The sequence below is a fragment of the Phyllosticta citriasiana genome, assembly GCF_038021145.1.
Source record: "Phyllosticta citriasiana strain CBS 120426 chromosome Unknown IWZ02scaffold_1, whole genome shotgun sequence".
In the NCBI taxonomy this organism is placed as follows: Eukaryota; Fungi; Ascomycota; class Dothideomycetes; order Botryosphaeriales; family Phyllostictaceae; genus Phyllosticta; species Phyllosticta citriasiana.
In genome coordinates this window covers 823,583-839,883 of record NW_027117278.1, presented here as the reverse complement: position 1 = coordinate 839,883, position 16,301 = coordinate 823,583, and the positions used below count along the sequence as shown (strand labels likewise).

Genomic DNA, 16,301 nt, shown 5'->3' with positions numbered 1-16,301 from the left:
GCCCGCGTCCGCATCGGGATGCTGAGGGTGGGCGTCGTTCGATTTGTGATGCGACAGATCGCGCCCCATGGATGCCATTTGCGAAATGCCCATTGCCGCAAGTCGACTGGATGGCTTCTTTGTCGCACGCGATGTTGACGGTCCAAGCAAGCAGGCAGACTGTCTCAACGATTGATTCGTCGAAGAATTCCCTGTTGACGAGAGGCTTTTCTGGAGAAAGCAAGCGAGCAAGCGAGCGAGCAAAGTGTGGCGCAAACAATTAATGAATGCATCGCTTGCTTCCCGCACCGATCTCCAGCACATTCCGCCATATTCGCTTCCCACCTAGCTCGTGGGATAATCCAGTCGTCACCTGCTGCACCAAGCAAGCAAGCATCCTTCTTTTTTCTTTGTTTCCCGCCACTGGCTCACCTCAGCGGCGCGCATCCCGACGGCTGGGCTGGGCTTCTTCAACCATGACGTCATACGCCCTTCGTCTTGTCCTTCCTTGCTCCATTTCCCTCTTTTTCTCTCTTTTTTTCTCGCGCCGCTCAGCTGCCAGAATCATGTCGGGCATCATCCCAGCCTCTCTCTTTCCCTTTGCTTCCCTGCCGTCGGCCCGTTCCTTTTGACATCAGTCTGCGCTGGGGTGCATCCCTGCCCGTGCAATTTGCGTAGGGCAAAGATGCGGACGCGAGGATCCTGGCTACCTACCGCACTTGTCTGCCTAGGTATGAGGTGTGTACATCGTGCGCATAATTGATGGGGGCCTGAGGAGATCCGGCGGGTAGGTGGTTGGCGAGTGGGAAGATGCTTCCCGTCGTTGAGCGCGACTGAGCGCGCCAACCTGTAAGGTGGGTTGGACATCTCCCATGGCATCCCGGGATGAGAGCGCGTCGTGACGATGATGCCGCCCGTTCCTGCTGGTCCACACCAGAAAGAGACAAGGTGGGACCTTGCTCTAAGCACATGTAGGTACACACACACCCACCACCACCACCATCACTCACAATTGATCCGCATGCCCTCCCGCTGCTGGCCCGTCCGTCAGCCCCTCTACCCGTCTGTCACACGTCTGCATCCCTACTGCTGCTGTCTCGCCGACTGTCTCACGCAAACAATCTCCACTGCTCCAGTAGGCTTGGTTCCTCATTGACTATGCAAATGCCTAGCTCTCCCGCTCTTTCTTCTCATATGCTACCATACCATGCATGCAAACGGAGCCATGTCCACCATGGATGCTCTGCTGCTCCATCTAAGCAACCGACCAACCGAACCGACTCAAACTGCCAGGTCAAAAACGGAAAAAGAGAAATTACCGACTGAATCAAAAAGGAAAAAGGAGACTCAGAGAGTATGCTACGCCATGCCCTATGCCATTCCCATGTCCATGCATGCTATGCTTGCTGTGCTGTGATATACCCACGCACTCCCAAAAATGCCTCTCGCTACTTACTTGCTGCTCGCTGCTGCTTGCTTGATTGATCGACCCCAATCCAAATCATGGAGTCTATTCAAGTCGACTACGAAGGGGGAAAGATGATTCCCCATCCCAAACATTTAGACCTCACCGTCCAAAAGAGAAAGAGAGGGAAAAAAAAAAAAAAAAAAAAAAAACTCCAGTCCCATATGTCTTTGCGTCAATCGTGTACCATCGTGAAAAAAGGGAAAATGCAAATGCCCGAATAGTCGACTAGGTGCTCGACCGCTTGCTGCTATCTGCCGGGCGAATCTCATCGTCTTGTGCAGCAGACTGCTGGGCAGCTTTGGTGGAATGAAGTGTCTCCGCTGTGTGCATGCTCTGAGGCGACTGGGGGAGCTCCGTGTCCTCGGCCATTTCCTGGATCCGCGTGTCAATCGCCAGGCGGCTGTCGTTGAAGTTGGGTGTTGGTGTGCCGGTTCTGCTTCTGTTGCGCGACAAGCTGTTGGTGCGCGAGCGACCGCCACCGGTCTGCCTGTTGCCTTCTTCGGAGAGGAGGGTGGCTGAGGAGCCCCCTATTCGGTTGCGCTCCGTGTCTGCCCATTCGAGAAAGTCACGGGAGCTCCAGCTGGCGCGGTGCACGCGAGCGGTCCGTGGCAGGCTGGTGTATGACATGTTGCTTCGAATACTGGCGCGACTTGCCGCTCTTGCGCGCCCTGTCTGGGTGGGTGCATCCGCTGCTTGCTCTCCGTCTTGAGCTTGGCCTTCCGGAAAGGCGGGCATGCTGGTCACAGACTCCTTTGGATCACCAATCTCGGCCATGAATTCTTCGTCTTCATCCTCAATCTTTGCCACGCGGCGCACCGAGGACACGTTGAATCCAATCTTGGGCTCCTGAGGCTCTTGGGGAATGACGGGCGCAGGAGGCTCGGGAGGCAGGTCCTTCTCGGCCTTGTCAAGGTGCGCAAAATACTTTTCACGGTGGCCTCTCCAGCCACGAGGGCGAAACTCGTCCGTCGGAGTATGTCTCTTGATGGAAAAGTACGTGGTGATGGCGCCAAAGAAAATGGTGAGCAAGAGGAAGATCGTCAGAATTCCTTGAATGACAATTATGACGATACCAATGACCGTCGTCGTGATTCGCGCGAGATTGAAGCGAACGTCAAAGGCTGCGGACAATGCAACAGTCGAGACCTTGCTGAAACCAAGCAGGTAAACCATCAAGGCATTGAGCCTTTGGGACTCGAATGGTCGCAGGATTATTGTGGCCACGAAGGCAATGAATTCAACCACCAGCAAGCCAAAGACTTGGGTCATGGGATGTCCAGAGGCGCCCGCAAGGAAGCAGGCTCTAACGAATTCGTAAACCAGCCAACACGAAAAGAACCACCATCTGGTCCGCCTGAATCGCGAAGCGAGCCAGCCAAACTTTCTGGTGTATTCTTCATCTTCGTGGATCGACTTTTGATTTTCTGGGTCAACGGAGCTGACTCTCCAAAAAGGAAGCGAGCCGGTGTAGACTGTTCCAGTCTCGTCCTTGTGTGCGCTGGCTCGAGTGAATCTGTACCAAGGAACAATCCCAAGGATTTTGCGACGTTCCAAATTCACACGATCCGGTTCCGACACGTAGTTGCCCACCCTAATGCGGTAGCGGCATGCATATGCAGCCACGCCAAATGTGCCGCAAAAGAAGATTATGAAGACTAGGGCGGCGACGGCAGTGACTCCAGCGGATCCCTTGTATGTGAACTGGAATAGCGTCAGGAACATGAGCATGAAAAATCCAATAAACAGCACCCTGAGAACAGCCAAGGTCGTGTAGCCGATCCAGTGGGTGCGGAACGAGGATAGACGATCCTTTCTTACGACCTGAGCCATGGAAAGCAGTTCCAGGGTCCACTTCAACAAGACGATGCATGCTGCTACAATTACGACCAGGATTAGGAACCAGAGAAAGCCAGTCGTAAAGGCATTCGAGGCAGGAATGCCCTCGGTTCCAAGAGTGCCGGCAAATCCAGAATAGTTTCCGGGCAACGGAAGACCAGGCTTCACCGGCTGTCCATACCACGAGTAGCCGTCGGTGCTGTTGGCGAGGGCACGCTTGTGCAGGGCGTGCTCAAATTTTGGGGAATGCAAAAAGTGAACGTCTCTCCTCCAAAGCCGGCGAGCACCTCTTTTGTAAATCTTGGTAATGTCGTAGCCACCGCCCACGCTCGCATCATTTGTTCCGGTGCTGGCTGCCCCGACGGCCGTCGTGTTGCCCTTGTTGGATCCTATGAACTTGTTGATCGAGTTTTGCATCTCCTGGGTGTAAATCATGCCACCGGCCCAGGCGTAGTTGCTCCAAAAGGCGACCAGGACGCTCGGCCAATTCATCGAAAGCGCACCCGTGTAGTAGATGTGCTGCAGAACCGAAAAGACGACAAACACAGACATGGAGTGAGCGTAGTGCTTGCGAATGACGGGAATGTCGGAGCCATAGATTGCCGCAGCCACAGACGCAACACATGCCACTGCCGTGAATATTCCCAGGATCGAGCTCACTGCGGCCTTTTGCGAAAAGGTGTTGCCATTGGTGATGGAGGCCGAGTAGCAGCCTATCATTTGCTGAGTCGAATTGGCAAAGATACGGAGAATGGCCTGGCCCTCAAAGTCGGGAATGCTGTACGCGATGGCTGCCATGTGTCAGTTCCGAAGATCCCTGCAGGATGCACAAAGTTTTTGTACTTACTCGGAATGTTGGCAACGTCGCTCGGGGCAATTGGTATGATGCCGTTTGCCTCGATGGACACATTGTTTCTCATTGGACAGAGACTGTTGATGTTGGCGTTGCAGGGGTTGAACACGAGCTCGAATTGGGACTCGCCGTATGCATAAACGGCAATATACACTTTGCACATTAGACGCGAGGAACCAAAAATAAAAACTGAAATGGTCACGACTTACTCATGAGACCCTCATCGACGATGCTCGTGTCGCCCGCCAGGTGGAAGAGAACCGTCATGTTGTCCTTGTAGTAGGCGGCGTCAAAGCGGGTGACGTTGATGCTGCTGTCGCCGAGGCAGTCGCCATAGTTGCCCGTGTAGAGCGAAGGCTGGCGATTGTCGCGGACGTAGATCGAGTTGCCGTCGTCGTCAATGGCCGACACGTAGCGAACACCATTGATGGTTGTGACGTCAGCAGTCTGGGCAAACGAGCGCGGCAAGAGGAGCAGCAGGGACAGAATCAAGAGCAAAGGCGAGAGAAGCGACCTCGACTCCATGGTTGCGCGAGGGGTCCAACGGTCAGGCTGGTGTCATGGAGGAGGGGCGTGCGAACGAGGTATTATAGTAGGAACGCAGGTAGAAGCGAGGGAGAGCGGAGACGCGTTGGAGGGCGACGGGAGGTACAGGCCCCCAGACAGGATTCCGAGGCGGCGGGAGTGGGTGTAGTTTTACCAGGCCAGGTAGGAGTAGGGTGGCCGAGGAATTTGAAGCAGCGGCTCCCGGGAGAGGTTTGATATGATATGGGAAGGTGAGGCTTGGTTGGTGGGGAGTTTGGGCGGGCGGCGACAAGACCGTGCACAGCACAGACAGGACTGGGGCTGCGCGCGGGAGGAGGGCGAGAAGAGGTCAGGTCCCGGAAAGGTGGTAGGGTAGGTGGGTAGGTGGGTAGGTAGGTAGGTAGGTAGGTAGGTCGTGAGAGACGAGGCACAGGGACCAATAGAGGGACCGAGAGTGGCCAAGGGTGGGTGAGGGAGAGACGAGTCCGCGAGGGACAGGTGGATGAGGGAGGATGAGAGGCGATATGGTGAGGGGAAGAGGGACAAGGCAGAAAAGAAGACGAAGAGAAAGAAAAAAGCTGAAGATGTGTGCTCGTACTCTACAGTGCACAAATCCAATGATTGACTCCGCGTTCCCTGATTCCCTGCCAGCCACCGGTACCCGCGCGCTGCGCTGCGCGACCTCACCCTTCCTGACCCTCGCGACGCACGCCGCGACCTTATTTTTAGCCTTAACCATGACCATGACCATCACCATCGGCATTGTCCCTCTACAACATGTCTGCCTCGACGACTCGAGCAAGCCTTGCACCGACAACAGCAGTCTCAGCTCGACCCAGGGAGCCTGCTCGTCAGCCACTGAGGACGGCGTGTACCGTCTTGTACCACTAATGGATTTCAGCCACGGTCGTCAGTGTTGTGTGGATGTTGAGGCGGAGATGCACAAGGATAATCCCCAGCGCCATGGACGGCATTAGTGCATCAGCCGTCTCTGGATCCATCCATCTCTGTGGCTGCTTGAAACCCACCACTAAACTCACAACTACGCTGGATGCACCACCAAAGATGCTCTCGCCTGCTTTTCTGTTCTGCCACCTTGCTCGGCTCTTCCGCCTTCTCCTAGCCGACATCTGCCAGTGATCCTTGGCATCGGCATTGGCATTGCTCACTATCGCCGTCACTTGAAGAAATCGCCGTCTGTGCTCCGCTACACCGTTTCCATACGACTACGCTATTGCGTCAGCTGATGGCAGCTGGAGCGTCGAATGCTGTCGATACAAATCCCCAGACCCGATCAACGAGCCGCTGCGATTCCGTCTTACATGCATGCAATGTTTCTACCAAGTCGAAAGAATAATGGAGAAAGCACAGTTACCAGGCGGCTCAAAACCCGCTCTTATGCAAACTCAAAAATCCAAAATTAGATTTCGCTCGTTAGATATACCTGGCCCCATCTCGGCCTCCTTCGAAGCATCCGTCAATCCTCACACCCTCTGCTCTTGTTTCTCTCAGGCCACCGCCGATCCGCCCCACGCGGAAACTCGAGACCTGGGGAAGCGGGCTCGAATTAGCCCCCGCACAACAGCAAGACCGCCACCTCGTGCTTCTGCATCTGCTGAGTTGATCATGTTCGTTCAAAACCTCTGCTCCACCCAACTTGTCCATGTCAACCAGGTCCTGTCATCCCATCCATTTTGCGACCCGTGCATCTCGTACGTGAATGTGCCGAAGAAGTCAGAGAGCGAAACTGCTTCAGCATGCTTGGCATGATCTATTCTAGTGACAGAAGCGACGAAAGAAAGAGCTAGGAATCAATCCAAACAGAATCGCCTTTATGTTGGATCCTCTCCACAAAAAGGTGTATCAGAAATAGACTGGAAAGACAGAGTCAAACTCTCGAAAGCTTCTGCCCATGCATGTCTTCGCATCTTTCGAATGTCACCCTACTCATGACTAACTAACGGATCCTGGGTTCAAGACCGGACCGTCGCTACCGCTGCCGTGGGACCACCACAGATGCTAATGGGCCGCAATCCAAGACCTTGGCTCCCCAATCTGTCAACCTCAGAGGCACATCAACCGGCGATACCCCTGAGTCTTGGACAAGGACGGCAGGAGAGGTTTGCTACACGAGGCGAACAACCAAGCGCCATTGGCCAATGGCTCTCAACCCAATGGGCACGAATCAGGAACCTGTCCATACTGTGATTGCTTGCAGCGACACAATGTTGCGTCTGGTCCAGACACAGACCGACTTGCTTGGGCGCTTGTGCATGGCCGCACGCAGCCGGCCAGAGGAGCGGATCTCGGGCCTTGAGCCCAGAGCGACCTGCTGGCAACCATGCCCAGTCCACGAAACCAGGGACGGAGGCAAGTTCACTAGCGCGTCTCTTTAGAGTTTGACGGTCCGCGGGACCATTGCAAGGGCTCTTGCACAAAGGTAGAGTCCGGGGAAAGGGACAACAACAAGCGCCGGATCAGGTACGCGCCCAAGCTAATGTTGACGTCGCTGTCATGAAGGAGGCTAGGTCTCGACGATGCGCTCTGATGATCCACTAACCCCATACGGCGACATGATCGGATCAACGGGAGAGGCAGACGTGTTGAGGTGATGCAGCTTGAAAAAGGTTGCCGCTCCGGATCGACGGCGGAGGCTAAATGTCGGGAGGCTTCTGGGCGCTTACCAGTTCCATCTGATTTGACGCCGCATCCTTGACATCCAGCCAACCACAAACCTCAACTCCACAATCCACATCACACACGCAGTCGTCGATGCAGGTCCTGATGGCTGTTCCAGTCCCAATTTGCCGTTCGTATGTGCTTGCCGTCGCCTTGTTCTCTCTGGGTCGTTGACCTCCGCAGAGGATCGCTTCTCTGGCTCCGATTGCTTGACCGACTTTTACGGCGTCGGGAACCCGCTCGACCTCTCTTGTTCAGTCGTCAATTTCCGCCACGGGCAAATCTCGTCATTGCCACTCCAGTCTCGGCATGTGACCTACATCGACTCACATGCGCGTGCCGTCTTACGGGTTGAGGCGGTGCGATACTGAAGAAGGTGGGGTTGGTCGACGAGACAGGACCAGTGGTTTATCAAGTTGCACACTCGGCCGCTTTGAATGGCCTTGCTGCGGATAGGCCTTGTATCTCGGAGACGGTTGCACGTGGTCAAGCAATCATCTTTTGCTTGGGGAAAGCTAGTGAACTGCCACCGGTGCACAGCCAACGAAGACAAGCATTCTGCCCTCAAAATCGAGGCAATTTCAGCGGCATGACGGATTCTCGGACTCGACAGCTCTGACCGAGAAGTGGAGCTTTTGAATTTCATCACAGCATGGAGCGGCTCAGTCGGTGCTTCGGTTGGCTTGATGCCGTGTGCCCGTGAGCATGGAGCAAACTGGCACCTTGTGAGCGTGCCGCGCGTAGACAACCCACGCTTCGAGCCCAGAAGACTGGACCCTTGCATGCATGGCTTCTCCACTTCAGCTGGGGCCACTATATGTGACGACGCCACCCATCGCGACCGCTGTATCACTTTTCCTTGTGCCCTTGTGCCGCCGCTCTCCATCTCACCGTCGCTCGTTCTATATCCGTCATTGCCCTCGCCTCTTACCGGCGTCATCGCCATGGTTCCTCTCCACGCGCTTTGGTACTGTCGGGAGCATTAAGTGAACACCAGCTGACAAAAATTCGGACTTGTACGACTACCACACGAATCATTGCGACTGCAGCCGAGGCACCGGGACATTTCACCGCTCCACCTTCAAATCCTACGACACCTTCCATGCCATCCCAAACAAATGTTTCTTGCAATCTTGACATATGCCGCCTTTTGACTTGCTACAAGTCACTTCAAATTCAAAACTCAAACTGGATTCCGCAACGCGATTGATCTGGGGAGTTGGAGATTATCACAAAAATGCCAGCGCTGCACGCCAACCAGGAAAATGACGCAGACAGTACGCTGGAACAGCTTGAGGCCACGGCCGCGTTGATCCAGAGGGGAACATCAGACACAATGTCGCATCTCGCCAAACGCATCAACATACCTTACAACAGCACAAGCCCCGCGGGACTCATTGAAGCAAACACGGTCGACCCATGGAGTAAAAGTGGGAAATATGCGCTTGCGGTGGTGTACTTTTGTATAACACTTGTGGTGTTCGCATCACTCATGCGATCATATCACTACTTTACCGACAAGACGCGGACCGCTCTCCATCAAGAAGAGGTATTAAGCAGCTCCATCACCTCATCACCCGATACGGACTACGAGCTGTCGGTGTTGAAGACTGACAAGTCGGCCGCCAAGTTTTTCCCACGACACGGACAACTGCCCCAGCCGGCCCCGATAGAATCGTCAGTCTCGTCCTTCAAACCTTTGAACGCAATCATCGCATTCGTCAGGTGGATCTTTTATCGCCCGACCCCGCAAATCAACCTCCGCAAAGGTTGGAGGCCTCTGATGTTTCCGTCGCTGGCTGTATCTTGCGTCATCGCCGCCGCTCTACTTCTGGTTATCCTCTACACATTTGTTCCTCAGCCTTTGTACTGGGGAAGCATCAGTTATGGTTCGCCGCCCGTCGCAATCCGATCTGGTATGATGGCGATAGCACTTTTGCCCTGGATTATTGCCCTGAGCATGAAGGCCAACGTCGTGTCCCTTCTCACTGGAATCGGACACGAGAGACTCAACGTCTTGCATCGCTGGGGCGCGTATATCATGCTGATTCTCAGCTTGATCCACACGGTGCCGTTTTACGTCACTCCAGTATGGGATGACGGAGGAATGCAGTTTTACAAGGCTCTGCTCCGAGGCCAGAGTTTCTATCCTTACGGCACCGGTGAGACTGCTTTCAAGGCCTTTTTCCACGACTTTTGCTGATTTGTTGAGCAGGAATCGCCTCACTCGTCCCTCTCATATTTCTCTGTGTACATTCTATCCCACACCTCCGCGCCTGGATGTACGAGCTTTTTGTCACTGTACATGTCCCCGTTTCGATACTGTTTTTTGCCATGCTTTTTTGGCACTGTAACAATTACCTGACGTCATGGCACTACCTCTACTCGACCCTGGCCATTTGGCTCACGTCATATGCCGTGCGCGTCGTTTTCTACCTCAACTGGACCAACCCGTTCAAGGTTTCCTGGTTGATCGGTGATGAAGCAGCCGTGACCATTCTGCCGGAAAATGCCATCAAAGTCACCATCCCCACGCAGAGAAAGTGGCGCCCCGGACAATATGTGTACCTACGAATGCCCGGAATCTCGATTTTCGAAAATCATCCATTCACGATTGCTTCGCTCTGCAGCAAGGACTTCCCCTCGAGCTATGGACCCGACTACAAGGACATGGTGCTCGTCTTTCGGCCCTTTGGTGGATTCACGCAAAAGGTGCTTCGTAGCGCCATCCAAGAGGGCCCATGGCAGACGTACAGAGCTTTTGTCGACGGGCCATACGGCGGGCTGCAGAGGCGTATCGAGGCCTTTGACGACGTCGTCCTCATCGCCGGCGGCAGCGGCGTCACCGCCGTCGTGTCTCACCTGCTCGACCTCATCAAGCGCATGCGCGACGGCAAAGCTGTTACCAAGTCAGTCAAAGTCATCTGGGCGCTGAAGCGACCAGAGACCATGGAATGGTTTAAAGAGGAGTTGAGAATATGCCGGGAATTTGCCCCACCCGAAACGGTGCAGTGTCGATTCTTCATCACGGCAGCAAAGCGACAGGCGAAAACGGGGCAGGTCGTCAGCGCGACGAGTCCCACGCGGCCCGTCAGCACCTTTTTCCACGACAAGGTCGACACGGCCTTCAACGACATTGCCGACAAGCGCATCTCGGGCATCAGCTCGTTCAAACGGCAGTCGGCGTTGATCCAAGATGAGGCGCAGGGCGATGCGGAGCGCGAAAAGGAGTTGCGGCGTGAAAATGAAGACGCCATCTCTGCGCTACCCCAAGCACACCTGCGACCCCTGAATGGCGATTCCTCCAACAGCAGCGCCAACACGACTCCTCCTCCACCTCCACCTCCACCAGCAGCACCAACACAACCCCCCTCCCCCTCCGAAACGGACCTCCCCGCCCCCCAATCGACGCGCTCGCTCTTCGAAAAACGCCGCTCGCGCAACCTCTCCATCGACATCTCGCACGCCATGACGACCAACCCGTCCGCCTTCTCCCCAACCGCCTTCCACCCGTCCAACCAGCAAGCCTTCGACTTTGGCTTCCCGTCCACGCCCACCGAGTTCCAAAAGAACCTGATGCGCTTTGCGTTTCTGCCGGCGGCCGTCAAGGCCGCGCACGCGGGCGGCAGCTGGAGCACCGAGTACGGCCGTCCAGACCTGCCGTACATGCTGCGGCAGTGGGCGCGCGATTGGGGCCGACGCACCTGCGTCTTTGTGTGCGGGCCGCCTGGGCTCAGGGTCGATGTTGCGGAGACGGTGGCAAGGTTGCAGGGCAGGGTGTGGAGGGATGGCGAGGTCGCGGAGGTGTTTATGCACACGGAGAATTATGCTATTTGATGCTGTTGACGACGTGAGGATGTGAGGGGTTGGTTGGAGCTTGCTGATCTGTTGGATACCCTTGTTCTAGTGCTTTGCCGACTTTTCTGTCGATTTCTTCTTGCTTGTATAATCACTCTCTTTACTTGCCGCTTGCTCTCGAGCGTTTCGTTTCTGACAACCATAGTCGCCATGTATCCTCGACGCTCCTCTATGGCTATCTACAGCGTAGACAGCGCCTTTTCTTATCATGTTGTATCGGTAGAAACGCAGTCATTCAGGCGGGTTGGTGTAGAGAAGTAGTTAATTGACGGCTTGCTGATCCTATCGAAGCGGGCTGGGCTGTCTGGTTCAGCGCCCAGTCTCATGGGCTGCGCCAGATTGTGACTCTCAACTCGTCTGGCTGACTACCTAGCTGAGGACGCGGCAAGGACAACAGCTATGCTGAGCTGATTTCGGTCGTTGGTGCGAGGATTGAGACTTCTCAGCACGAGGCCCGTAGCGGGAGGATTCCAATGTGTCGTAGGACTCCCGTATCAATGGATCTTTGACGTATCCTGCCAGCCGTGACGACCTCATCTGCCCTCACTGCCCAGCGCCTCGGTCCACTCAACCCATCTTTCCTCTGATCTCTTCACAATGCTCCTGAGAACGTCTCTCCCAACGACCACGCCGCCATTCTTTTCCACCCGGCGGACAACAAACCTGCCGTCGACCTTGTCGACCACAACCGTTACCACCTCGCCGCAATTCGCCTCTTCAAACGCGTCCGGGTCCGCCAACACCCAGGCCCTGTTGTCGTCCTCACCCTCCTCTGCCGCCGGTGCGTTACCCTGTCCCGTCAAGCCGTCCAATCCAAAAACCTCGACATCCTGGCCTCTCAGGCCCTGCTTGGTCGTCGCAGCAAAGACGGCAAAACTGCTTGCCACCGGGTTGCCCCTCAACCGCAGTTTCCGCGCCTTCTGGCGCCGGTCGTCGCACAGCACCATTTGCGAGTCGTAGTCCCACCAGGCGCGCGGCAGCACCGTGTCCCGCAGCGCAGCCAGCATGGCTCCCCACGCCGCGTCCAGCGCGTTGCCGTCGAGCGACATGAAGAGGATGTCGATGTACAGCGTCCAGTACGCGACGACTTCGCGCTTGGGCTGGCCCTCGTCGTCGGCGGCGGCGGCGGCATCGTCGGTCGCAGGCGGCGTGTATGTGATGCGCAGGTCGCGCGCACGCACCAGGCGTGTCGAGTGCAGCAGACCGAGCAGTCGCGATGTCAGAACCTGCGCGGCGGCGCTGGGCGGCTGGCCAGGGACGATAGTCGGCGTGGCGCCCGTTGCCAGCTCCACGTTTGGCACCAGCAGACCCAGCCGCTCCAGCTCTTCTCTGTCGTCTTCATCTTCGGCCGTCATGCTCTCGTCGTCGTCGGCGCTGAGTGTGCGAGCTGGATCCGCGTCTGTGTCGGGTGGGTTGGGCACGTCGCGTTGCAGGAGCAGCTCGCCACGAACACCGCACACGACGGCCGTGTCGCCGAGGCGTACTACGGCGCTGCCGGAGCAGTGGGTCAGGGAGCTCGAATTGAGGGCCGGGGCGCGAAAGGTCGAGGTTGTGCGGCCATTTGGTCGGAGGAGCGGTTGTTTGGACGAGGAAAGGTGTGCGAGGAGGAATGGTGCAGGCGAGAGAGCGGCGAAGATGTCGCGAGGGAACGACAGCGCTGGAGCTGCAGAGGCTGCGTCGACCGTCATGTTGTTGGAGCTTTTGGGTGGATTGGATGGATGTAGAGATCAAGGTGACGGTTTTTGGCCCATTTGGCGCGTGGCGCATTTTGGAAAATGATGGTATCGATAAGAGCTACCATGTCATCGGTGCTCTTTTTGGACCTTCCAAACCACTTGCAAACATTCGTCCAGCGACCGACTCATTTGCCACAGTGCTGCTGCTGTGTTCCAATTTCAGATGTCTCTGTCTGAGTCCTCTCGTGTGTCTCACTCATGACTACAACTGGATTTCCGAACCTCGATACTTGTCAAGGGGCACAGGCAGCCATGTGCCATGGGCAAATGCTGCGGGCATCAGCCTAGGGTCCAGGATTCAGCAAGGCTTTCTGGTGCAAAGGTTACGCGACGCGTCACCCGCGCATATTCCAATCCTGGCCTCGATTCAACCAATGATATTGATTGGCGATCAAGGAAGGCAAAAGCTCCCTGGACGTCATCACAAGCTCTGATCAATGGACGGACTGTTTGACTTGGCCGTGGTACAATCAGAGCGCCTATTATACCTGAGAACCCCCGCTAAGCTTCCCGGAGCTCTGATTGATGAGACGTGCAAGAGCAGCTGAATCATCGACCTTGGCCCCCATATCGCCGCCGCCCTGTCGACGAGGCTGACGTTGGATAGCCGGATGCGAAGTTGCCCCTGCTGAAGACTGTGCCTCTGCGTTGCAGGTTTGTTCCAACAGCAATTTAAAGGGAATATTTGGGGGTCTAATCATTTCACGACCAAGTCCCGAATCATAGTCGTCGCCATGGTGGGAGTCCCAGGCCGGAGCAAAGGCTGCCACACATGCCGAAGAAGACACGTCAAATGCGGTAGGTCCCGTCGTTTGCCTTGGAGAATGGCTAGAGGGCCAAAGCAATGACAACCTGCAGATGAGCGCAAACCCACGTGTTTTCAGTGTGAGAGGGCCGGATACGTGTGTCAGGGCTACAAGAAGACAATCCGCTTCATGTTCCAGAACCCTGGAGCTTCACGCTCATCAAGACCCAACCGAAAGTCTTCTTCCGAGTCTTCCACTGACTTGAAAATCATTCCTGCTGGCACCTTTCGACAAAAGCCCAAGTTACAGCCAAATGCTGCAAATTCCACTGGGCAAAAGCATGCTTCTTTGGCCAAGCAGCAGAAAAGTTACAAGATGAATCTCCCCTCGTCGGTACCGCAAGAGTTGAATCTTTCCGCCTTCCAGAACAACATTGCCTTTTCATTTACCTTTTCAAATCTAGTATACAGCAGCTTTGGTCGACCATGGCTGCAAATGGCTGCCCAAGGGCGCGTTGACGAAGTCTCCGAAGCCGCCAGTAAAGCCTTAGCATTGGGTTTCCTGGGCAATTCACAACGCCAAAAACAACTCCAAGATCGAAGCTTCAAGGAATACGGCCATTCGTTGCAGATTCTGATCAGGGACCTCTCAAACTTGGATCAGGAACGGGCGCTGAGGTGCATCATCCCGGTCATGATCATCTTGATGTACACTGTATGTTGACGGGATTAATTTCGATTCGATATGCAGACTAATCAGGGTCGACAGTTCTCCGTACATCAAAGCTCAGACTTTGGCCATCACGAGGGTCTGAAGAAACTTGTCTTGCTGTGCGGACCAGAGAAATTCCAGAAGCAGCCTTTCCTCGGAGCCTTTGAAGCGGCGCGCGACATTCTGATATCCAAGGCCATGCTTGAACACAAACGAACTTTCCTTGAAGAAGAACAGTGGCAGACTGTCCCTTGGAAGCTCAATCCTGAAGCGCGATCTCCGTCTAGTCGTCCGCTCGATGTGCTTTCCTATGTCCCAGGATTGCTCGAAAATGAGGATTCGCTCAAGGAGCGGTCGGATTCGGATGCCATTACTCTACGTGCGTCGCTCCTTGCTCAAACTCAGCAGCATCTGCAGGACCTCTTCAAGTGGCGGTGGGAGTGGGAGAGACAGAATCCAGATGCCGCCCACGCCGTGCCAGCAAGCGTTGAGCCAGGAGGTCCGACAGAGATTCCACAAGGCCTAGAAACGGTGCTGCGCTACAAAAGGTTTATCCAGGCCAACGAAATCTGTCTGTACAATGCCGTCCTCCTATGGCTACTGCGATTCTTGGGGGACCTTTGTCCATCGGAACCTATTACCAGCCCCAGATATTACTCACCTTCAGCAGCATCGGACTCTTCTTCCGACGAGTATGCCGAACTGACGCGAAAGATTCTCCACGAAACCACTCCCACGCCACTCCTGCTGCCCGGACAGGCGCGGACACTGAAGCAGCCAGCGCTCGAAATATGCCGGTCATTCGAGTTCTTGCTGGAGAACTTTGCGCACACCCAGGACACGGCGCTGGCATGGCTGATGCCACTGAGCCTGGCATACTACGTGCTCAAAGACGACAAGCCGTACGTCGAGTGGGTGCGGACGAAGCTGGATGGTTTCCAAGGTAAGCCGCCATTTCGCGACGTCACGCTGCCGGTTTGGAGCATTGGGAATGGGACCTCCATCCTAGCCACGGTGAGAGCATGGTGGTGGACTGGAATGCGGACTTGAGGTTTTCCTTTCCTTGTTCAGTGCCCCAGTGTTGCCTGGGCAGCAAGCAGCGTAGCCACCGCTGCTCAAGTCGCTGCATAGGCGAGTAGTAGCAGCAGTAGCAGTCGCAAATGGCAAGCTGTCGGTAGTCCCCCTTCCCATGTCAACGCGGACGGATGCCTCTCGTTTCTCTGTCTGCGAAAGCTCTCTCGCTAACTTAGTCGGGCATTGACAGACTTCTGGGCCATCCTACGCAACAGACCGTCCGGCGGAGGTGCTCATCGGTTGGCTCACGTCTTTTCTTGCGCATCCAGACTCAAACTGCTGACATTCTTGCCCAGTCATGAAAAGCCTCCCGGCCGGAGCGACGCCCTTCCGCCTAAGCAGCAAAACGTAATGCAACCAATCGAGCTCTCGGAATTAGTACTCAGTGAGGATGCTCTTTCGCCTCGTCCGACTGCAGTCGTGCCGCCGAGTAATCGCGACATTCCCTTCCATGGCCCCTTCACTCAACCTCGCGCTCTGAAAGAAGGAGAAGGAGACTCTGCTGAGGATGGGGATTTCATGTTTGGCGTGTGGTGATTGCCATGTTTCCAGACTAGCCGTCTCGTTCGTGCAATGCGCAATTCGTGATTCAGCTAGCGTCATTTTTGTAGGCAGAGTTAAATGTTGATAGGCTTAGCGGACCTGGTTTTTCATGTATATCGTATCAGATTGCAAATTAGAGCTCTTTTCCGATTTATTCTTGCGATATGCGCTCAAAATCCGATGCATCGCTGCCGCTTTCAGGGCCTAAATCCTGAGTACCCTGGAGCATTCAAGTGTCATTTGGGAAAAAAATTGGGGCGCATTCTGGCCAAAAGCTTTCAAGAGTGGAAGCA

The 16,301-nt window shown here is 55.3% G+C and overlaps 4 protein-coding genes across 4 annotated transcripts; 2 read left to right on the top strand and 2 right to left on the bottom strand.

Annotated features, from left to right (window-relative positions):
• Positions 1-1,656: 1,656 nt before the first annotated feature.
• Positions 1,657-5,072, bottom strand: IWZ02DRAFT_411748 (uncharacterized protein). The gene is made up of 3 exons (XM_066765723.1): positions 4,346-5,072; positions 4,131-4,289; positions 1,657-4,074 (listed from the first exon to the last, which is right to left on the bottom strand). The coding sequence occupies exons 1-3, from the start codon at positions 4,659-4,661 to the stop codon at positions 1,673-1,675; spliced, it is 2,877 nt and encodes a 958-aa protein (XP_066626926.1). The 5' UTR covers positions 4,662-5,072; the 3' UTR covers positions 1,657-1,672.
• A 3,129-nt stretch (positions 5,073-8,201) lies between these two features.
• IWZ02DRAFT_438836 (ferric reductase NAD binding domain-containing protein) lies at positions 8,202-11,482 on the top strand. The gene is made up of 2 exons (XM_066766745.1): positions 8,202-9,502; positions 9,556-11,482. Exons 1-2 carry the CDS (start codon positions 8,578-8,580, stop codon positions 11,175-11,177), a joined length of 2,547 nt encoding a protein of 848 aa, XP_066626925.1. The 5' UTR covers positions 8,202-8,577; the 3' UTR covers positions 11,178-11,482.
• Positions 11,483-11,731: 249 nt separating this feature from the next.
• IWZ02DRAFT_411741 (exoribonuclease family protein) lies at positions 11,732-12,922 on the bottom strand (the record flags this gene model as incomplete). The annotated part of the gene is made up of 2 exons (XM_066765722.1): positions 12,026-12,922; positions 11,732-11,959 (listed from the first exon to the last, which is right to left on the bottom strand). The coding sequence occupies exons 1-2, from the start codon at positions 12,884-12,886 to the stop codon at positions 11,732-11,734; spliced, it is 1,089 nt and encodes a 362-aa protein (XP_066626924.1). The 5' UTR covers positions 12,887-12,922.
• Positions 12,923-13,528: 606 nt separating this feature from the next.
• IWZ02DRAFT_9235 (uncharacterized protein) lies at positions 13,529-15,555 on the top strand. Its single transcript, XM_066771420.1, has 3 exons — positions 13,529-13,732; positions 13,793-14,394; positions 14,449-15,555. The coding sequence occupies exons 1-3, from the start codon at positions 13,669-13,671 to the stop codon at positions 15,439-15,441; spliced, it is 1,659 nt and encodes a 552-aa protein (XP_066626923.1). The 5' UTR covers positions 13,529-13,668; the 3' UTR covers positions 15,442-15,555.
• The last annotated feature ends 746 nt before the right edge of the window (positions 15,556-16,301 follow it).